The sequence below is a fragment of the Gymnoscopelus microlampas genome (assembly GCF_963454915.1).
Source record: "Gymnoscopelus microlampas genome assembly, chromosome: 4".
Taxonomy (NCBI): domain Eukaryota; kingdom Metazoa; phylum Chordata; class Actinopteri; order Myctophiformes; family Myctophidae; genus Gymnoscopelus; species Gymnoscopelus microlampas.
The window spans coordinates 40,879,987-40,903,841 of record NC_139941.1 but is presented as its reverse complement, the minus strand read 5'-3'; the positions used below and the strand labels follow the sequence as shown (position 1 = coordinate 40,903,841).

Sequence of the window (23,855 nt, the reverse complement as noted above, 5' to 3'; positions counted from 1 at the left end):
AGCGACACAAGCAATCTCACAGTGCTTCTGTCCTACACCTTGTGGTAAATCTTAAGATAATAAATTACTGGCCAATAAAAAAAGCTTCGCAGTCGAGCAATTTTATCTTGGCAGAATCAGCACAAGACCAATGTGTAGTATTCACAATCAACTTAAAGAGGCTTGTAAACACTTCTTAAAGGGACATTACCAGAAACGTATTCTGCCTACAACTGTTTGAGGTTATAGGCTGAATAAATGTACTATGTTTTTGGTACAGTAGCCTCAAACACTAATCCATCTTGCACTAAGTAATTTATCTTAGATAATATCTATTGAATAATAGGCTGCAGTGAAAATGGATTACATTGAAGGATAACTTCAGAAATATTATTTGTGAAATGTCCTTTTAATAACGTGTGCTATTTTATGCCAAACATTCTCAAAATAAAATGTGCTTTGCTTTGTACAGTATCGGACGCTATACTAAACATGCCACTGAGTGAGTATGTGGTGTGAAATGTTTGTGCAGAAACTGACGTTAGCTTAGAGGCACTCACATTGCATGGTGAGAGCTTCCCCAGGCACTGAGATGTAGTTCTTGCCCTGTTTAGGGAAGCGGTAGTGGTCCAGGTTGTAGTTCTGAGGGAACTTCATCAAAGAGTAGTCTGTGGGGGTCATAGGGCATAAGAAAGTGAGTCCAACATGGAGGAGAAGCTTCCCACAACCCGAGGAAACAAACACGTTATCTGCTTTTAGAAGGGTGGATGAAAGATGTCACGCAAGCCTTTGGGAGAAAGACGCAAGCAAGCTTGTCCATGAACAAACCAAATATTAACAAATAAAAAGGCCCACACCCATGAGAGAGAGAAGGGCGGATGTGACACATACTGCTTATCTAACCTGATCTGCCCTTGGTTGTGTTACATCAAGAAAACACAATGCATCCTTCTTTCCCAAACTTTGCAATCGTCCTAAAACCCATTCAGAGATTCGGTGAGTCGCCTGACACTGTACTGACCTGCAACAAAAGACTTTCCACCCACAGAGATGGGAGAGTTGGGGCTTGGTTCCAGGTTCGACACCATGTGTTCCATCACTCGGTCCACTGTCTCAATCAGCCCACTGACCACAGGGGTGGAATGCTGCTCAACAACGGTCCATAAGACAATTTGGAAATATTTAATTACAACAGTCAAACTCTTGAATCAGCTCAAAATCATAATATTTTGTTCGGTTTAAATTAAAGCAAACATTGTGCAACTTATGTTTGGAGGGGTGAATTGTTTGATTATGTGTTGGTTCCTATTTACAGTTTTTCACCATATTTGTATTTATTTATTTTATTTTACTATTTTAATGCTGTGTTTGTGTCTTGACACTGTTGCCAACACATATTTCCGATGGAAGCAATACATATTTCAGTTTAATTGAACTGAGTAGAATTGAATAAATCAACACAAAACAGGGACAGGCGGGGAAGTACCATAACTACTCATTGGCTGTGTTTGGTATTTATTTTCCTGAGCCCATTTCTAAGACGAATTTCTGTCCAATGGAAAATAAGAGACAATGAAGTTTCCTGACTGAATCTGAATGAATTGAGTAGGTAATCATATGGGACTTTATTGAATGCTGTATCTACTGGCCAAGGCCAGTGTTCTCATGCACTGGTAACATCTGGTTCAGCTTGCTCGTATGAAAACAAGCACACTTGTTCTGAGTACTGAGTGCACTGTAACCACAAACTCGCTCAAAATGTCTTTCTTCAGGCAATGCCATGCTTGCATGGGAGAGCTCAAACAGGGAGGGTTTGCAGTACAGTATGTGAATAATATACTTTATTGTATTAAAATGACAAGTATTATGTATTGTGGGAGTAAAATTTGATATACTGCCTCCCTGTTGACTAACTGGGATACTGCATATTACTCTATCGTTATAAACACACCGCATTGCAGCACAATCCATATGAAAATGCCATACGGTATGAACATGTTTGTATGTGATGGATGTGTGTTCCTGGTCCAACAGAAGTACAGTCAGTGTGAACCCTCCTACCTCTGCCACTCCAGGAGAAGACAGCACTTCCTCCACACTTTTGAGAAAAGCCTAGACGGAAGAAATTGGACATCATGGAACCGTTACCTCATGGACACTTGGGTGGGCATATTATCTGTGTGTGAACTGTCTTTGTATGAGTGCACTGGGGTGTGCATGCACACATGTATCTGTCCGTGTGTCCATGTGTATGTGTATGTGTGTGCTGTATGCACATTCGATTGCGATCCAGTACCCGCGTGAGGTTGTTGGCAGTGTCATGGGGAATCGTCCTGTTGGGCATGTTGTGTGGCAGGCTGTCCCACATGGGCATGGACATGGGGCCCTGTGAGCTATGGAGCTCCTCGCGTTGATTGCTGACCACAGGACGGCTCACATCTGTGGCTCTCTGTGTAGGGGTGAACACAACTAGCATCAAACAATACAATATACTTTTTGAAAGCTTGATAGGGGCCGAAATAAACAAGAAAGTTGATGTGACTGCTTGTGCCTCAGTTGAGGGAACACTCCCTGGGCAGGACTTTAAAGCCTAACTTATACTTCGATGACAAAGTGTTGCTCAACAACAACAACAAAAGTCAACACTTTTTTTCAGTTGGAAATACGTTGCTCTTTTTGTTGCCGAAGTACAAATTAGGCTTGAGTGTTCCAGAGTGTTGGTCTCTTCCTAGCCCCATGCCCTACGGGGAGCCATTTTGAGTAGTTGCTGAGCAGCTGTCTCTACTTTCCCCCTTCTCTACCTCCACAACAGCCATTTAATAAACGGGACAAGTCCATTCACATGTGCTCCCAATACCCCCCACCCCTCTTTCTTTTCCAACTCCTCAGCCTTCAAAGCAAACAATAGTTCCATAAGAAACGAATTGTTTGTGTTTACGACGGTTCCAGACCTCCACCTCATTTCCTGGCAGAACTACTGTGCGTCTGTTTTGGCCAAAGAGACCAGGAGACTTAATTCAAAACCAATTGCATTCTGTATACTTTCCATCAATAGGCTTTTGCACACAAAAAGTAAGCAGATCTGAAACAGTATTAATCTTGAGAAGTATAGACATTTAAAAATGTATTCATATTCTATATTCTACTGTATAGACATTTGAGAGCGTGGAAGATAAAGAGACAGGGGGAGTGAACTCACAGTCGTTTCAGTAGTTGAAGTGACATCTTGGGTAACAGCAGGTGTTGTGGGTAAAACCATGGTTTGACCTAGAGTGGACGATATGGAAAAACCTTTGAAAATAGGAATCACAATAGTGTCTTGCTTGTTCCATGTTTGAACCTCTGTTATATTTCACTTTAATTACAATTTAGCCATTTAGCAGATGCTCTTTTCCAGAGCGAGTGCAAAATCAGAGTAAATGGCATAAACCCTAATCAACAAACAACAGGGTAAATACTAGTCACACAAGTAGATTGCAAAAGAGAACAATGTAGTGCTTCAAAGAATCTAGGATCACAGGTAAGCATTAGACCTAGCATCTGTCTAAACAACATGCTATCTAAATAACATTCTTAACATTTGTGGTCAAGCAAAACAAATCAAAAAAACATGTGAACAAGTAACCAACGTATAAAGTACTGTTAATTATTTATTTTCTATCACAGGAGCTGAGTTGATCCTATAACCAGGCTATCTACTACTGCATTGTGGCTGGATTGTTCAGCACTGAAATAGCTTAAGGTGGATCAACCATGTCCGATTCCGAAAGGAGAAACTGTAACCTCCGTGAAACTATCATTATTATTAACTGAAATGCACAACATCGTGGGTCAGAAGTAGGCCTACAGCACAACCTCACAGTGTTGTCAAATAATGAAATGTACAACTGTTGCTGCCATCAGACAGCCATACCTGGAGATGGATGTATATTAGAGGCATTCTAAAACATTCCTGCTCCTATTTGGCTCAATGCTCAATTTTATATGACTGCTCTGGAGAAGTGAAAATATTTTCTGTAGCCATAACAGTCTTGTTATTTGCATCTGGTAATACTCTATGGAATGATTGCCTTTGGTAGCAACTTAGAGATGACACCATGGCAGTGTATCCTATGCTGCTTTGTACATCATAACCATTAAAGGAATAGTTCACCTTAGAAATGACTTTCTTTCTATCGATTAGTCACCCCATGACTTGAATTCATGGATATTTTATTATTAGTTTTTGTTGAATTCCTCAGCCAATAATTTCATGACCAGCGGACCGGTAGGCAGCGGTTCCGGTAGGAGACACAAAGGAGACTCTTTGTGTCTCCTACCGGAACCACTGCCGGTCATCAATGCGACAAAAAAAATAAAATAACCATGAATTCAAGTGTCCATGGGGTGACTAATCGTATTATTTTGGGGGTGAACTATCCCTTTAAGCTCCATACAGTACAGTAATTGGATTACACTATTTGCAAACACACAACAGGGGGAAGGTGGCTCACACCCTTCATAAAGAGTATTTTCCACACATAACAAAATGTGATTCATCCAGTTCTACCAGTAAATGCATTGAAATGGCCAGGCTTTGAATAATATTTCCGTAGCTACCAAAGAGAATGATTAGTTTGCTTTGAGTTTTACTATCACTAATGGACCAGGACAGTATCACAAATAAAATAAGTTAATATCAACATGTTTTGTGGATTTATGGCACTCTAATACGGTTCCAAGCCAGGTACACAAAGAGATTACAACAACAAATGGGAGTAATTTGTTGCAGAAAGTAATGTTAGTTATATCTTTCAAATCCAAATGATCTACCCCCTGTAGCCCTGCAGTTCATGCTGCACGGTAATACATACTTATAAGGCAGAACTATGTGAGACACTGGCACTTATAAGGTAGAAGGTCATGAAACTATTCTGTGGTTGAGGCATGTGAGACGTTTTTTAAAGTGGGGGCGTATTTGCACCGTTTAATGTCTTGTTCTTCTGACATGCATGAATGTTGTGGATGGAATGTAGTTAGGACAGAAGACGGAAATTGCTTTTTAACCCATATCTCCCCAAAGTACAGTCGAGGGACCCGAATGATAACAACTTAAATTTAATGACGTAGAAAGGAGAGGAAATGCGTTCAGGCGGGCAGCGGTGTCCTACCTATAGCAGCGTTGTAGTACAGCTGGATATCACTGGGATTAAGGGCCCTTTCCCAGATGACAAACTCATCGAACGCCCCGGTCACGTAGCGGCTGTATGCCTTGTCGTTGCCCGTTCCGATGACGAGGTTGGGATTAGGGTCGCCATAGTAACCGGACTCGCCGCCCGTAGGGTCACCGATGCTGAATGTGCCATTGATGTAGACCTTCAGACCAGCCTTCCATGTCCACGTGAAGAGAACGTGAGTCCAGAAAGGCCCTGAAGGAGCAGAATAATTGCAAATAATACATTTTCAACGAATTAAACAACAGATAAATAATCTGTTGTAAACAGGTGAATTGAAACAAGTAAAGAGAAAGAGCTAAATGGACTAAATCGACAAAGGCACACGATTTTGTACGGGTATAAAGGTCATCCAAGATGTGTTTTTTTTTGTACAGTAGATGTACCCTAAAAACAATAAGGAATTATATACTGTACAGTACAACTACACGTTAGGGTCAATTTCAGAGTTAAACCAACACTGAGGATTTTATCGTATACACTATGTAAGACAAGCCTGATGATGACACAATAGAACTCCATTGTTAGCTCTCCCTGTCTAAAACATTTTAGCTGCCCTTTCACTGCTCTCCACCCAGTACAGCCCCAATGTGCCCCAGTTATTCAGCGTCATCATTACATCTATTCCTCCAGGCCCCTTACCGCCAGTCTGTTCTGGCTCCGAGGACACTTCCCCTTCAATGTTTACGACAAAATATTGCAAATTATCCTTCAAAAAAGAGAAATTACTTCCCCTTGGTTCGCTGAGGTAAAAGGACAATGAAGTCCCAACAGACAATACATTCACTGTGTGAAAATACTCCAGCCTGCGGCGCAGAACAGACAAAACACATCTATGCCTTTGTGGCTAGCGCAAACACAAACCATATGTGCGACAGACCACCCTATATTCACACGTCTTAACTCTCCATTTAACTATTTCATTTAAAGAGATGTTTCAATGAACGGTGAAAGAGACAACAATGTTCATACACCCTGCTGACAATTGCATGCCTCGAGGGTACCTTGAGACCTGACAGCGTGCAAACGGTCATAAGCCATCAAGTAATGCTCTTCCCTAACTTGTAAGAACCCAGAAAACTAACAAATGTTAGGGTTATATTGTGAAATTTCAACATGATACGCTGTATGAGAAACAGATGATGTTTGATGATTTGTAACTGAAGGCACAAAGCAAAAGCGGCCTTTGAGTTATGACGCCTCTCAAGCGCAACCTTGGGTAATTGTAACAAAAACAAAATGACAGAAGTCATTTGAGAATGTTGTCTTTTTTTTCTTTATTGCAATGCTGACTGGTAAAAAAGAAAAAACCTCAGATTTTAACTTGCGGAGGAGTTTCATATGTGTTTTCTTTCAAAACAGCTTATCAGATCTTTCTAGGCTGAGGGAGTGAAGGAACCATTTTGCCTTATTAAAATGCCGATGTTATGCTTAATACCTAAACTGAACCATGTAAAATATTAATACTGTACTGTCTCTCATTGCCGCTAGATTTTTGTCTTTTACAAATGACCACAGCTGGATTACATTAGCGTGTCACAGTCAAGATGGCAAATGTGACACATATCCATGATAATTACATGTTTTGCGACAGAGAGAGAGAGAGAGAGAGAGAGAGAGAGAGAGAGAGAGAGAGAGAGAGAGAGAGAGAGAAAGAGAGACATTCATGAAATGTTTTCTTTGCGCCTTTCAGCTGTTCTTGGCTACATCTGGTTATAATCAGCCAAAACATAAATGTAATTACATAACTTAACATGGTTGAACATTAGAAATCTTTAAAAATACATTCCTTATGGATACATAGTACAGGAATCTCACAAAGGAACTGTGAAACACAACAGCATGCTTATTTACAGTACCTGGAATGCTGATGTTGGCCTTCCATCTCTTGTTGTCACGTCTAGTATAGAACTCCACATATCCCCCATGGGGATTGGCAAAAACTGAGAAACCATTAGACATAACCTTCCCACCAGAGGCAAAAGCAAAACGGGACTCTTCCTCCTGGTTTTTCCAAAAGAAGGAGAATGTGATCCCTGTAAAATGAACACAAACAATTACTAGACACCAATGGGAAAGATACAACAGAGATTCTGTAGTATATGTAGTATGTGATCTCATTTCCCAGCTGTTATCACTGTGTACTGTATAGATAGTATAACCAGCTATCTTTATATAATAGGTGATAATATGACCAGAAATGTATCACAATCAAAAGTCAGTTAGATAGCTGTCTCACCCTCAGGGCCACACAAAGTTGGATCACTAATACAGGAGTTCTGGTAGCTTCCAAAGTGCAGAAATGTTCCACCATTATCTCCATTCAGAAAGATGCCCTTGTTGACCATTCCCTCAACAATGTCTACAGGAAAATCAAAGATGAAGGATGTTATTTTGCAAGCCAGATTGTCTCTAATAATAATAATATTTATTAACTTCTATATTAAGTTATCCAAATTCCAAATATCTAACTATTCATGAATTAACTTTCTTTGAAAAATAGAACTTGAAGTTTTCATAGATTTCTTGTCAGCATTTAATGACAGATATTCAACAGCGGCTTAAATGTGTTACTGTGTGGTACTGCTGGCTTGCATAAGACTAACAAATAGTCAGCGCTATTCTAAATACAGATTGAAAGGATTCGACACAAGTGTATTTAATTCCCAAACAAACCAAAAACAATTAACTACACACTATTGGTACCTCATGTGTTGCAAAAAAAAGAAAAGAAAAGAAAAACGTGTATGACACAGTCACATCACCTGTAGCGTGCTGCATGTGTGTGGGCACAGAGACAAGACGGGACAGTGGATGACAGTGCAAACATTAATTTCAGTGAGCAGGAGTGATCCTCACCTACAGTTGCAGAAATGTTAGTGTCATTGGTATACGCATAGGAAGAGTTATGGGAGGAGGAGAGCACAGTGTGGTTGTGGATTCTGAGAGCTGGACAAACAGAGGACAAAAGGAGAGAAATGGTGATGATTCACACACACAAACTGCATGGACACAAAAACAGAGGAAAACGGTGAGAGTGCAGTGAGAGACACAGGAGGAACATGGTGCACACAGGTATGAGAGAGAGTGATGCTGAGCCCAGTGCAAGTTGGCTGTGCTCAAGGAGGTGCAGCCCGTTCACCTGCAGGTATTTACTATAGGCTCAGAGTGGATCACGGGAGGATCTTCTCCAAGCATCACTCTGAAAGTCTATACCCGATCCCTCCTCAAAGTCACATATCTTATATATCTATATAATATTACACTGAAATGACTACAGGTACAGTAACTCCATATAACTGCATAATGTACACAATGTGTGTTTATTTATTTTTTAAGTAAATCTAACATTTTCAAAATACATTTTCCTGATTCTGATAGTTTATAGTGCTCGCTCACCCACAGCAACTCCAAAGTGAACCTGGAGGGTCTGCATCAGATAGTCCAGTCGTGATCTGTTTCTGAGCTCTTTATCCTACTTTTATGAGCTTTTTTTATATCCATCACATTTGAGTAAAGTATTCCTGCTTACTATGCCGGATCAAGAGAGTGCTTGTGCTGTAATGCAGCACTTCAATCAGTTTACCAACAATTCTTCATACTTTTTGCAGATGGGATTAGATAATGAAACTATCCTACAGTAACACGCTTTGAACACAGCAGCACCTTTAAAAGCGACAACCTCTGTGGCTTTAGAAGAGAAACGTGTGGTTTTTGACAGGGGTACAACAGCTGTACTACCATGCAGACAGTGAATAGAGGAGACTGATTTGAATAGATTGCCTGCACCCTGGGCAGTGGGCATAGGAGTAAAATATATATGCACATACTTATATTACTTCCGTTAACATGACCTGGTCTGTTTCCAATCTGGTCCCCCAGCTCATGGATCCCTTCCACCGCGTCCAGAGGCCAGTAGTGTGACGCCGTTGCCAACACCTGCAGGCCTGGATTGGGAGGTTTATGGGTAAACAAGTATCCAGAAAGGGACTTTTCCCCTAATCAAGCCCAATCACACACTAGCAAAATCCTCAGTTTTAATTAAACCCGGAGAGTGTTCAAATTGAGGTTGATGGATCAATTTTACACTTTCTGAGATTTTTTTTTTTACTGTACACATACTTACAAGCTGTTACATTTCTGGGTTGTTTTGGATTCAAAGATTGATAATAATTAACTGCTGTTCTGACTCCTCATGGACTGGAAATCTAACATTAGCCGAGCCATGTATTTCATCCAAGGATGTTTGTGGAGAATATTCTGGCATATAAATGAGATCACTTAAAACAGTATGTGACATAGTCTAAAAATCTAACAATTGAGTCAAACAGTCAGACCATTATTTTTCTTTTTGTCATTACCTGGATGTTTGGATGGATGTACCGGCACTTGGCCATGAACCTGTAAAGTAATCAAATGTACACATAGGCTACTATAAAACTGCTGTATGAATAAAGTTCAAGTCACATATTAGAATAAATACATAAATAAATATTGCAGTGATGGTCCTACCTTAATACATGAAACGATGGCTATTAAAAAGTGGATTTGAAATGAAAGTTCCATTGCGATAAGAAAAAACTGAAATCTATCATAAAGGAGAGTTTACAGGAAAACTTGTCAAATTCCCAAATAAAGATAAATCCAGTCGCGCATTATTCCAATGTGCAAAAAAAATCCTGATTAGTCCATATCTCAGATATGAAAATGAGAAATAAAACAATTGTAAAGGAAAAAAACGAAATCAGTCAGTCATCCAGGCTGAAAGAATAACTCTCGTGAGCTATAGTCCAAAATACGCATCCATTTAGAAGTGTGTCGGTCTCGGATGGATGTGACCTCTATTCTCGGTATGTGTGTGTATGCTTGTTTCTTGGAGTTGGTTCTGTGAGCCTGTGTCTTGAATTGAATTTGCAGCGAGTGGAGAACTTCTCCGCGGAGGCGTATTGGGTTGTTCGATTGGACGTGGGAATTCAAAACGTGATGTCATTTTTGGATCACCCGAGGAGGGGCGTTCGTTCGATGCGTGCGTAAAGTAAAGGGCATTACTGGTGCGTAATTGGAGATTGCGCTGCGCAGATATGAAAGACCACAGACCAGCCTGAGCCAGCCACTGCAGTGGAATATGACCGAAACTCGGTAAATAGCTCATTATGACATGAAACTCCCTGACTGGTATCGGCATTGGCAGTGGAGTAAAGTAACTAAGTACATTTACTCAAGTACTGTACTTACAATTTGGAGTTATATATGTTTTACTTTACTGGAGTATTTCAATTGTCAGTGCTTTTACTCCACTACAATTATTTGAAAACTGTAGTTACAAGTTACTTTGTAGATTTTGGTTATTATTATTATTATTATTACCAAACATGCATTACCCACTACTACAGTCCTACATTTCGGCCACTTGAAAATAGCCGATCTACAAGCTCACAATGTGTCAAGATGCATTGTGAGCTTGTAGAGCTGCTATTTTCAAAAGGTTTTTTACATTCTATACATACTTTCTACTGGTATTAAGTACATTTTGATACCAATACTTTTGAACTTTTACTCAAGTACAGTTTTTGTAGCACAGTATTTCTATATTGCAGTATTGGTACTTTTTCTTAAGAATGTGAGTACTTTTTCCACAACTGGCCATTGGTAAAAACAGGTCAACACACACGGAGCAATGGTTCACTGTCTGGCATGATGATCACTCAAATGAAGATTGGATGGAATCATGCATGATCCAAAATACTGACAGCAGATATAGGCCTATTAGGCTTAAATAGGCTACAATACTCCGACCACGAGCCACGGAATTTATTCGCAAAAGTAACGGCAGATATGCAACTAGAAAAAGTGCTCCTCGGAGAACAGGTCTCCGCCAGCCAGGTCAGGTAGGTTATTGTGGGCCAGCAATGTTCGGAATCAAGATGGAATATGAAAAATCGGATGGATTGATCACTTGACTATATGGATAATGTGTAGCCTAATATAAAAAAAATGTTTTGCAAAAATCAGCCTCCTGATGGCACTATAAAAGGCAGATGTGAAAAATGCAGTGCAAAGGTTCCGTTTTTCCTTGGCCTCTAGGGAGTTGCATACAAAGTTTTACACAGGTTGGTGCAGTTATAGGTGTGTTCAAGATTAAAGGCATTTTGTTCAAAACGGAGCACTCCTGCAAACTTTGGAAGCTAATCTTAGCCAATCAGGATGGAATATGAAAAACGGTGCTGGAGATTAGCTGGTCACAGACAGACACACGCACACGCACACGCACACGCACACACACACACACACACACACACACACACACACACACACACACACACACACACACACACACACACACACACACACACACACAGTAACCTCGCATCACAGTCTTTCCACCTCAGAGGGCATGCACACCCCGTACACTCACACACACACACACACACACACACACACACACACACACACACACACACACACACACACACACACACACTCACACTCACACTCACACTCACACTCACTCACTCACTCACTGATGGACGGACGGACGGACGAACAGGGTGCAAATTCAAAACATAGTCAAGGCCATGCCTTTCGGCCTGGCGGAGACAATAAAAAAAGAAGAAAAAATAATTGTGAGTTGAATGGGGCCAGTGGTAGCCAACATGATGATGTGTTGTGTGTGCTTGGTTGTATCATACAGCCAAATGTTAGGTCTGCTAGCATGCATCTAGCCCATTTCACACCTCATGTGTGAAGTTTTGTAACATGTTTTGTAATTATAGCTAGGCCTAATCGAGAAATAACAAGTCCAGGTGAGAGTCAGAGAGTCAAGAGAGAGTGAGCTAAGTTTACAGTGGTGTAAAGTAACTAAGTACATTTACTCAAGTACTGTACTTAAAGGTAGGGTAAGTGACATTTTTTGGTTAAAACAAAAAGTATTTTGTTACAAGGTTAAAGCACTATATTGTGATTGTAATCATTGCTATAGAGTGTGTGTTCAGTAACTGGAGTCTTCCTGTCTCTCCAGCTCTTTAATAAACAGAAAATACATTTTCCGGTAGGTGTCAAAATCTCAGCCAATCAGGAGAAAGTACCCATTTTTAAGCTTAATTTTTATAGTGTTCCAGTTCCATTTTTGCCTGCTCATTTCTTAGTGTCATCACTTCCAATTTCACTTGTTTAATCTATATCCTGATTGAGTTTTCTATCCTGATTGGATAAAATTGGAAATGAAACTGAAACTGAAACGAAAATGCATTTTCTGTTTTATAAAGAGCTGGAGAGACAAGGAGACTCCTTTTACTGAACAAACACTCTATAGCAATGAGTAGCCTACTATCAGAATATAGAGCTATTTAACACTTATTTTAACCAAGGAAAATCACTTACCCTATCTTTAAGTACAATTTTGAGGTATTTTTTACTTTACTGGAGTATTTCCAATTTTCAGTACTTTTATTTATACTCCACTATGTCTCAGAGGCAAATAGCCTACTTTTACTCCACGACAATTATTTGAAAATTGATACTTTTACTTAAGTAAAACATGTGAGTACTTTTTCCACCACTGAATATATAGCCTAGGGCCTAACCGAGAAATAACGAGCCCAGGTGGGAGACAGAGGGAATTAGAGAGTGAGCTAAGTTTATAGAAGGGCATCCCTGCGCGTGCCCGTGAATCGTCCTGCGCGTGCCCGTGAATCGTCCCGTAGCAACTTTGCGCCACGCTTCTCCACCACGACCCAGTGGTGTCAACTTACACATTACAGTAAACAGTGCCATCGTGTGGACAATTCTTTGTATAGCCTTTGTATGTTAGAGCTGCTTATCAATTATTGATCAGCATCCCTTCTCGTGTAACTGGCTAACTGCTGCAAGTTAGTTTTATATGTCGTGTGATGTGACGCTCGAAAATAAAAGAGAATGAACCAGATCAATTCAATTGGCAATTCTGACTTGTTTGTGTACGCGCGCACAAAGAGAGGGCTCAGATCGCGCTAGCTCTTAAACATGACTGTCATATCATGACAGTCATGGATGAACTTCAACCTGGTGTTTGCACTTTCTCTCTTTTTGTTCTGTTCATCTACATAAACATTTTGATTTCAAATATAAAGTGCTTACCGCATGGCTACGGATGTTACAATTATGTACGGGCCCTCAAAACTACCCGTATCTTCCCGTTTCTTCAATAAAAAGCATTTTAATCCGATTGGTGGTCACCCCCCCCATTTTCTCCAGTCGCTTTCAACTACGTGACCCTATCAGTTGGGAGGTGTATTGCACTCTCTGATAGATTATAACTCTATGAGAAATTGGCCACTAATCAGATTAAAATGCTTTTTTTATTGAATAATACGATAAATACAGGTACTTTTGAGGGCCCGTACATCATTGTAACATTTGTGGTCATAAGTTAAGCACTTTATATTTGAAATGTGAACGTTTATGTAGATGTACGGACCAAAAAGAAAATAAGTGCAAACACTATGTTGAAGTTCATCCATGGCGGTCATAACAGACAATCGTCATGTGATCCATGGCTACCTGTGCGTGCATGCTGGAGAGGCGTTTCCCAAGAAAGTCAAGCGGTTTGTGTTGTGGTGGATCTATTATTATTATGGAGTGCTGTCTGTAGGAAATACCCTAGAAAATAGAACTGCATATTCCGTAGAGATAATACCATCGACACGCCGTTAGGGCTAGGTGACACCTCAAGCTATCGGCATCCATTCGCATTTTCTGGAGCTCCTCGTAACGTAAACAGCTTTCAAACCTTCATAAGTAACGTCATATTAAGAAAAGCAACAAGCGCGTGTTCTTCCTGTCCAGCTCATAAGATGTTTGTAAAGGTAACGTGCTTATATATCCTACTATAATCCAACTGTAGTTAAATCGTCCATCATCATGCTGTGTACGGTGGAGTTCAGAATGACCTAACGGCTACGGTAGAATAATAAGGTCAAGACGCTGTGATGAAGGATCGATTTGGAGAATTAACTGCTGTAAGTATAGGCTACAACTCATGACCACTGTTGGTTTATATTGGACGGGGTTAGGCATATTGTTGTTGTTGTTGTTTTTTTTAACTTCAAAACACCTCATGATTCTCCCTCCATATATTTCACTTTAACAGAACAACAGTACAAACCCGTTCTTGAACAGTACTACAACTACAAACCCGAACAGTACAACTACAAACCCGTTCAACAGTACAACTACAAACCCGTTCTTGAACAGTACAACTACAAACCCGTTCTTTCAAGGACAGGATGATGTCTTGGGTGACAGAGAACGCTTCATGGAGTGTTTTTTCAGAAAGGTGAGTACTTGAAAATGACATGTATTATACACTCATCCAAGCAGTAGTGGTAAAAGTACTAAACATTTTTACTTAAGTAAAAGTATCAATACTGCAATTTAGAAATACTCTGTTGAGTACTCTTGTACTGTTGTACTCTTGAGTAAAAGTACAAAAGTATTGGCATCAAAATGTACTTAAAGTACCAAAAGTAGAAAGTATTCATTATGCAGAATATGCCCCATTTCACAAGTTTTCAAATGTATACAAATCTTTTGAAAATAACAGATCTACAAGCTCACAATGCATCGCATCATGAGCTTGTAGATCGGCTATTTTCAAATGGCCAAAATGTAAATAGGGCTGAAGTGGTTAATGTATGATAATAATAATCAAGATGTACAAAGTAACTAATAACTAAAGTTTTCAAATAATTGTAGTGGAGTAATAGTACAATATTTGCCTTTGAGATGTAGTGGAGTAAAAGTAAAAGTACAGAAAATTGGAAATACTCCAGTTAAGTGAAAATACCTCAAAATTGTACTTGAGTACAGTACTTGAGTGAATGTACTTGATGTGATCATTTGTTTCTCGTTTTGAACGGTTTTAGGTGGAAGAGGTCAGGGGGCTCATTGATAAGATCTCTTACCAGGTGGAAGAGGTGAGGAAGGTCCATAGCAGGATCCTGTCTGCACCCAATCCGGATGACAGTACGTTTTCTACCACCAAGAAGCTTGTCGTTCGCACCCAGCAACATAAATAATGATTTTTAAGCTATTTTCTGAGATTCGTCAAACATGTCAAATGCTAGGGACTCGGGTGGCGCAGTGGTAAAGTCACTGCCCACCACCATGGAGATTGTGGGTTCGAATCCACCGTGGTGCATCCGGTTTTGTCGAGCGTCTACACGAAAACAATTGGCCCGTGTTTGGGGGAGGGACGCTGGGCGGGTAGGGTGATATTGGTCATTGCACTTACTTCAACGGGCTGGGCGGCAGCTGTCAGCAGGGAGTGTTGGGCAGGAGGAGTAGGTCCTCCCGGTGGGGGCTCCTCACTGGCAGTTGACAACACAGAAATGTGTGTGGGGAGGAATCAATTGGCATAATGACTAAATTGGGGAGAAAAAAGGGTAAAACATTTTTGGCGACTCTAAATTTTAAGTTTTCTTTTAAATAAAAAACATGTCTACTTTTTCTTGGGATTTGAAGGGGTCCTACATTGGAGCTGCTCACTCAGCAAGAGAAAAGAAAGTGTCTCACTTCCTTTATATGCATTGTCATTGTCTTTACTCTTTTTCATTGTAAATTAATGAATGGCTTGCTAGTTGGTTGCTAAGTAGGAAATAGGAAACAGACCCACTTCCTCACAGGTTACTCAAGGGCAGACTCTTTACCAGTCCTTCAAGGAACAGTTAAGCATCCAGGGTGACTGACATGCTGTCGCTCACAGATTTATTAACAGGGGAGCCGAATTCTGTGTCTGATGACAATATCTCGCAATATCAGCGGTATTTATCAAATAGTAAAAATCTCTCGTAGCATCTTTGAGGCCCCTGTCAGCCCAGGTCTCTACAGTAAACTTGATCCCTAATTTGATACCAGTTATGACAACAGGTTCACAAGAATCCAATATCTAGTACCTATCTAAAAGCAGCATTGAAATCCTAACAAAAGTAGGCTAATTCTGAGATGTCGGTGGAGGGGGGGGACGGGGGGGCAGTATGTTTTATATTCTGGGTTATCCTTCTTGCCTAGAATCAAGCTTGTGGAGGTTTGTTGTTTCAGCTGTGAGAATCAAACACTGGCCTTGTTGGGAGTCACAACTAATCCAGTATGGAGGCCTGAGGAGAGGACCCCCATCAGGACCTTGCCAAAGACAAAGACCCTTCAGTTTAATGTGCCACAGCATCATTCATGTGACCACAATACTATGACACACATGTTGTGTTTAACTGGCTTACAACAACATGTTACAGGAAGTGTGAACCAAAGCATCCGTGATGTTGCACTGCACTGGTCACCATGGAATACAACAGGCCTGCGTTTTGTTTTCTGCACTGGGAAATATTGCCACAGGGCAGTTGCCAAGTTACATAAAAGATGAATGCCTTTTCCATGAGCTGCATTGAATAGATGCATAGTTGCATACAATGTCTCTTCAAAGGGAAAATATATTTCAAACACCTATTTATTTTGACTTGTTTTTTCCCCTCTTAAATCTAGGAACAAAGGATGAACTCAGCACATTAACTAACAACATCAAAGGCACTGCCAACATTGTGCGAGCTAAGTTAAAATGTAAGTTTAACCATAATGTAATGTCGCTGTTTTTTTTAAAACATTGTATATAAAATGATGTCTGTGTTCTCCTTAAAGCTATGGAACAAAGCTTGCCCACGGATGACATTGTTAACAGGACCTCAGTTGACTTCCGAATCCAGAAAACGCAGGTCAGGACACTATCCATGATTCTGCATTTTGTCCAGATTTTAGGTAGCAGACACCAAGAGTGAAACGGGATATTGTGTTCTTTCAGTTTTTGCTTGGCAGAAAATAGGTTATTTGATAGCTTAGATAAATTGTCAAAAACATGTACAAGTCAAGACATTACAGTCATGTAACTGCTCATTCTTCATTTTTGCACTTGACAGAGGTCCTACAGTACAATCTCTCTCCAGGTTTCATACAGCCAACATCACAAGATAATTGATCATGGATTCTTTTTGGTTTTGCTTAGGTTGCAGGAACGAAAAAACGTGCAAAAAAATACTTTTTTTTACACAATGCCCAGTAGCTGGTAAATGCTGCCACATCCCCATATTTCAGCCAGATGGATAATGATGTTTGGCAATATGCTAAACCCACCAGCCACAGCCAAAGATTTAGCGCCTCGCCACTGTTTAGAAATTCCCAGCCTTGTTGTAGGCCACAGGGGTCTGTATAACTGAAGCTGTTCTGTCGTTATTTATTGCAACATTGTGTTGCATTGTGGGTTATTAAATCATAAGATTGTACATTGTGAGAGAGCCTTTGAAGCAGAAACCCCTCTGTCCTAACATTGTGTTCACTCTCTTCTCTAGCACACAGTGCTTTCCAGGAAGTTTGTGGAGGTCATGACGCAATACAATGAGACTCAAGTGTCCTTTCGGGAAAGAAGCAAAGGAAGGATCCAGAGGCAGCTGGAGATAAGTGAGTGACAAATTAAATGATGTTGCTTCAGAACAACAGCCAGACAGGCAGCATCCTTATTTAAAAAAAAATCTCTTTGATCCATCTCTTTTCTTCTGTAGTGCCAGCATTCTTTTTGTCACACCAAATTGATCACTGCAAACTAAGAACTGATTTCGAAATCGGGGTAATATTTATATAACAACTCTTGCTCAATTTAGGTTAAACCCCCAAAACAAAATGTTGTGCTTTTAGTTTTTTACACTTTTATTGCTGGAGATAAATGTATAGTGACCACATCATATCATGAATCCCCAATTTGGACAGGAACCAGGAAGGATACCCCACCTAGAGTTCTCCACTCAGCTCCTCTCGACACCAAATCTGTTGATAAATAGTCACTGGCCAAGGATGTGATTTTTAGCTGTTATTTATTTCAGGATTTCAGCCGTTTTGGCGCAAGAAAAGCCATTCACTTCTAATGGGAGAGTCTCGTGTACTCAAAAGTAGTGTTGATCACATCCCTACGCTAGTCTCCACTGGCCATTTTTACTGCCACATCAAATGTGATACTGGTTATGTAAAATCTTCTCCAATAATATGCTTTTAAAACTAATAGCCTCCTTAAATTGTGTTTGCCTTTGGCAGTAGTTTTAGCTGCCAAATCCTTGAAATGCTTGAGGTAGCAATTATACAGGTGAGCTAAGGCGAATAAATTATACAACTTACGAGGATGCGAGCACTATTGAAACTTCTTCTAGTAATTTCTTACCAGGTGCGTGGTCTAGAAGTTATTTTACAGGCATAGGGATTACCAGCACTCACGGAAATATCCTTCAGGTACTTTTATTAAATTGGCATGGGTAGCAAACAAATAAACTACATGTTTCAGCACAATTCTTTGAAGAAGGCTTTGTGCTGAAACGCACATGCTTCTTTTGTTTTTGTTTGCTACCTGTGACAATTTAATAATTTCCAGGGACATTTCCGTGAGTGCTGGTAATCATTCTGACTGTAGAAGAAATTCTACGACACACGTGCATCATGTATGTTATGTGTACGGGTAATGACAGTAGCGGATGGCGCAAATAGAACAAATCCCCACGGTCCGCATTAATGAGAGTCTCTGCCACTTTGCTCTCCACTGCAGACGGAGGATCTGACACAAGAGACGCCTAGCTGTGTTTGTGTTGCCTTGGCAACGGGCAGAGGGCTCAGAGGCCTGTGTAACACTAGTTCACCTACACCTTTGATGCAGGCACATGATCTGATATACCCGTGTCTGTATTACGTGTGTTTGGTCTATGGGTGAACTCATTCATTAACATCACTTAACTAACGCTACACTTTCTGCTTGATCGCAGGCTGTTATTGATGGCATGTAATAACAGAGTTTTGTTTGGGCATGTTTCTCTCTGGAGGACATGCCATCGTCTGTGATACAGTCACCTGCACAGAAACCTGACTCCCTGAGGAGTTTGTTGTACGACTTAAGGGATGAGGGGAGAACGATTTTCTGTTTATAGTTTCACTAGCTGTTTCTCTAGTTGCCATTTTATTCTAGACACTAAGTAATCTAATATTAGTCACACACAAAACCCATTACCCATCAAACACATTAACCTAAAGAGAACTAGAGTCTGTTATTTAACACTGTGATCATCTTGTGATGTCTTATTGAATGGTATTTAATGCGAAACTGTATCAATTATTGTCTATTTGGGAATGATTTTGAAGATTTATCAAGTCTTTAACTCCTGGCTGTAACCTTTTGGAAAGTAACACGAACATAATCTTTATGTCAGCTGAGTCAGTGATGCATATAGCATAGTGGGTTTTACCCACTATGCTATATGCTATATAGCATAGGGTTTTACCCACTATGCTATATGCATAGTATATAACACAGAGGTATTACATATAACACAGAGGTATTACCACCATGACACTACCTCAATATGTTGTTTCACAAATACAATGTGACAAGGAATTGTGTATGTCTCTTTGAATGACAAACTAATTTAGCTTTTGTATTCATGGCTATTGATTTTCATTTCAGCTGGAAGACTGACCACCAACGAAGAGCTGGAGGATATGCTGGAAAGTGGCAACCCATCAATCTTCGTATCGGATGTAAGGTTCTTAATGCAAGTTAAGAGAATACGAGAGTGCATCCTCACCTTGAATGACGGCAAATCATTTTTAAATTGCTTGCTGAAAAAGGTGCTTATTAGAGTCCAAGTTAGAATTAGTTTTAGAGAACATTTTCAGCCCCTATGTGTGCTTCTCATGTCAATATTCAAAGGTGTACAACTATCTCCATCAGGTGGGGATGTGTGAAATAACCTCACAGTGAGTATGGTTGGAACAAACACAAGAAGACCTTTTGTTTGGCCACACAGCAAATGATTAGATTATTTAGAACAGCAGAATTTGTTTTTCTTGAGTCTTGGCTTCACTGTGAGACAGTGTCTGATTCCATGATGTGAACAAGACGTGATGTAGTGACAAATAAAATAAACCCTTCAGATTCTTCTGATTATGATTCTAAAATTCAATAAATAATCCACATTCTGTCTTTGTTCTCTCCCTTCAGATAATTTCTGATTCTCAGATCACACGGCAGGCATTAAATGAGATTGAGTCCCGACACCAGGATATAATTCGCTTGGAGTGCAGCATTAGAGAACTCCATACTATGTTTATGGATATGGCAATGCTGGTAGAGACTCAGGTAATGGTTACCTCTAAGAGCGATGTTGATAAGGGTAAAATAGCTTAAATTTCCTTCACTGTATTACCGTTAAACATTGTGATTTAACATAAGCATAATTAATTAATCATACACTATTTAGTATGTCATTCCTTGATTGTTCTTATGTAATAGTGAAGCATGTAGAAACTAGCGTTTTCTATAGTAGTCTTGCATTGTACTCTAGCACTGCATTTTGTGTCCTGTTATCCCTGTACCATGTCTGTCATTATGTATGTTACTTTGTTGCTCATTTATCTCTTCTCCAAACCCACCTATAGGTGGTTTTAGAATAACGTCCCAATAATGTATATAAACTATTGTCATGGTCTTAACAAATGTATTTACTAACCTTTACCCACCCTACAGGGGGATATGGTCAATAACATTGAAAATAACGTCTCCAATGCAGCTGAATTTATTGGGCGTGCAAAAGAAGAAACCAAAAAAGCAGTGAGATACCAGAAAAAATCCCGCAGGGTATGTGCTCTTTCCTAACCAACGGTCACACACTGGCTTTTCCTGGTCCCTATACACTGCATTGTATGACAAATAATGTCCCTTTTGCCAAATGAAATAGTCTGCTTGCAAAAGCTAATTAACTAACAAAGATTTTGTAGATTTGTATCATAGACCTTTGTTAAAGTGTCAGCAGTCCTTTTTCATATAGAATGTCTGATGAATATTGCAACTTATAGCTGGTTTCTGTTTCTTTATTCACATTGTTGGATCTGTAGGACAGTCCTATTTTTAGGCTAAGGTGTGTAATTAATGACTGCCTTTTATTTACTTGGCAGATGTACATTATCATTGCCTTTGCTCTGTTGATCCTGCTTGCTGTCATTGCACTAATTGTTGGCCTGTCTGTTGGACTAACAAAACCCCCTGTATGAGAACCACTCTGACCTACTGCCTGAGTTACGGTAATGACAAGCTGACATTCACATTGCCTCATATCCTTAGTACAACATTAATTTATCGATTCATTCATTCATCGCCACACTAATACACTAACAGTATATTTTCAAAGATTTTCCTATGGTTAATATGCCAGTTGCAGACTAGTGTACCCAGCAAGGCCTACTGTACATAAATATTGGAACAGACATGTTGTTGCTGACTTATCTCCCCATATTTACCCTCCAACAGAAAATGATATACCTTGCCATGTGTGGGGCAGCAAGTCTCCTCCTTTTACTCATCATATTAGTAGGGATCTTTGCGTGATGGATTCCACAGTTCAGGACCTGAGAACATTCTGCTGTACCTTTTTTTTTAAGCACACATCCAGCAACAATCTTCCACAGCATTACAAAGACGATCTCTCTCTACCACTACAGAGAGTAAGTATGATGTGAATAACCTGATCTACCTGTCTTTATACCAGCGATATGAGAATGCACTGTTTTTATATACTACTTTAAGAGATGTTGCCTGCTCCTAAAACAGAGAGGCCAGTTGGAGAATGTCTGGAGAGTGTATTTGCCAACAGTTAAGTGGGATGCACCAATATTGTTGGACAATGCGTAACAGCATAGTAAAGATTGTGATGTTGTCGTCTACTCATCCCCAATCTTTAAAAATAATAATATATATATATATACAGTATATAGCATAATGTCAACATTGCCATGTCACAGACATTTCCTATTGGCTTTGTTTTATAGGAGAAGGAAGTGAAAATGTGTAATTATTTCCTTTTGTCTGTTCTCCTTTGTAACTATTGGTAACCACTCTGCAAACATTCCATGAAAGCCCAATTTAAAGTACCCCCATAGAATATGTACCCAAAACAGTAACACTTTAGAATAACTATCTGTTATAACTAGTTAATAGATCATTCACAAACTGTTAGTTAAAGAGTTATACATTATATATACACAAACTCGTAAACTACTTACTAATAACTTGTTAAGCATTTGTAAATATTTGATTCATAACTTTCATTACAAGCCATGCTGCCAACTCACCCTACTTCTCTAACATCTATACTGCTTCATTTGATTGGCTCAGCAGCAGGTTTGAACAGATGACACCATTATGTGTTCAAATGAAGCTATGGGGAACTGACTCTGAACAATAAATGGGTATGCCACCTTCTTGAAAAGGGAACTTTTATGCACAGTCTATTTCTCATTTACTAACATTAATAAATTAGGAATAGTTAGTTAGAATAACGTCCCAAAACGTATGTAAACTATTGACATTGTCAACTATTGACATTGACATAGTTATAAATCATTAACACACATTTAAAAGGTGTTTAAAACTACCAGTTTGTGAGGGATATTATTATAAGGTATAGGTATACAGTATACACCCTTAACCAACTATTAACAAACATTTAACAAGTCATTAGTAACTAATTAACTAACCGTTTGTGAATGGTCTATTAACAAGTTATAGCGGATAGTTATTCTAAAGTGTTAACGCACATCAATCACCAAATGTGCATTGCTTATTGTTGCCATGTTATCAAGTTAAGCAAGCACCCTTATATGTTTTATAATGTTTGTTTTTGTGGCCTAATAGATTTAATGTAAAACAGAAAATATAAAGTGATAAACTTCAAACCACTCTTAATTTTGTATTGGCCTACAGTGTATGTATGTGTATATTTGTATCTTTGTTCCTCATATTAAATGTACGTTAGATAAATATAAAGGCATACCAGCTCGAGCCTTTTCTCGAAAGGTTTTGTAATTTCATAAATGTGTATCCACCATTCACAATAAGTTAAATTAAATTATGCCCACATCTCTTGAAAGAATTACAGATCAATCCAATGTCAATCATTGCTTGATTTAATACTGGTACAATTACTGCTCCAATACATTTTGACCTGTTTGCTCATGACCCCAAAAGTGCCTTTTGAATATCTCGTATGTAACCTCAACCTATGTCACTGTATTTATTTGTGGTGTTTGTCGACTGAAATATTGTAAAATGTTACAGTACAATTGGCTGTTATTTCAAGTGCATACATTTTGTTATTTTGATATAATTCACCATTTATTTGTAAGATATGTCTGTATTTTATAATGAAGTAAAATGATCGTGTTATAAAAAAGGCAGTCATAGAATTTATTTTCATGTTTGAGGTGGAAGGTTCACACAGCTTCCCTGTGTTAGCTGATCTGAGTGAGCGGTTGTAGGGTTGGATCAGGCTTTGGAGGTATGGGGGTGCCATACCTTTGGTTGCTTTGTAGGCCAACATCAGAGTTTTGTACTCTGTGCGGGCAGCGACCAGGAGCCAATGGAGAGAGCGGAGAAGGGGGGAGACACGTGAACATTTTGGCTGGTTGAAGACCAAGCGTGCTGCAGCATTCTGGATCATTGGAGCTTCTTAAGTGCACATGCTGGGAGGCCAGTAAGGAGCGAGTTACAGTAGTCAAGTTTTGATATAACTGAGGTCTGGATAAGGAGCTGGGCTGACTCCTGGGTGAGGAAGG

The 23,855-nt window shown here is 39.6% G+C and overlaps 2 protein-coding genes across 2 annotated transcripts in view; one reads left to right on the top strand and one right to left on the bottom strand.

Moving 5' to 3' along the window:
• adgrd1 (adhesion G protein-coupled receptor D1) overlaps positions 1-10,206 on the bottom strand; it is a 43,354-nt gene extending 33,148 nt beyond the window's left edge. Inside the window, exons 1-11 of the mRNA XM_084053926.1 lie at positions 9,705-10,206; positions 9,554-9,593; positions 9,023-9,139; positions 7,432-7,554; positions 7,052-7,228; positions 5,130-5,387; positions 3,179-3,246; positions 2,276-2,428; positions 2,041-2,091; positions 1,001-1,124; positions 540-647 (exon numbers count right to left, since the gene is read on the bottom strand). Coding sequence (XP_083910052.1) covers positions 540-647; positions 1,001-1,124; positions 2,041-2,091; positions 2,276-2,428; positions 3,179-3,246; positions 5,130-5,387; positions 7,052-7,228; positions 7,432-7,554; positions 9,023-9,139; positions 9,554-9,593; positions 9,705-9,758 — 1,273 coding nt within the window. The 5' untranslated portion in view covers positions 9,759-10,206. The remainder of the gene's footprint in view (positions 1-539; positions 648-1,000; positions 1,125-2,040; positions 2,092-2,275; positions 2,429-3,178; positions 3,247-5,129; positions 5,388-7,051; positions 7,229-7,431; positions 7,555-9,022; positions 9,140-9,553; positions 9,594-9,704) is intronic.
• A 3,606-nt stretch (positions 10,207-13,812) lies between these two features.
• Positions 13,813-23,266, top strand: stx2b (syntaxin 2b). Its single transcript, XM_084055814.1, has 11 exons — positions 13,813-14,188; positions 14,320-14,505; positions 15,095-15,194; positions 16,707-16,781; positions 16,860-16,933; positions 17,564-17,672; positions 19,711-19,784; positions 20,248-20,385; positions 20,773-20,883; positions 21,201-21,326; positions 21,553-23,266. The coding sequence occupies exons 1-10, from the start codon at positions 14,159-14,161 to the stop codon at positions 21,294-21,296; spliced, it is 993 nt and encodes a 330-aa protein (XP_083911940.1). The 5' UTR covers positions 13,813-14,158; the 3' UTR covers positions 21,297-21,326; positions 21,553-23,266.
• The last annotated feature ends 589 nt before the right edge of the window (positions 23,267-23,855 follow it).

What these genes read in the sequence shown, in the direction of transcription:
- stx2b (XM_084055814.1), top strand. Translation starts at nt 14,159, where the DNA reads ATGAAGGATCGATTTGGAGAATTAACTGCT. An exon ending in TCCGAATCCAGAAAACGCAG is followed by an intron (nt 16,934 to 17,563) that starts GTCAGGACACTA and finishes TCTCTTCTCTAG; the next exon opens with CACACAGTGCTTTCCAGGAA. An exon ending in CAATGCTGGTAGAGACTCAG is followed by an intron (nt 20,386 to 20,772) that starts GTAATGGTTACC and finishes CCCACCCTACAG; the next exon opens with GGGGATATGGTCAATAACAT.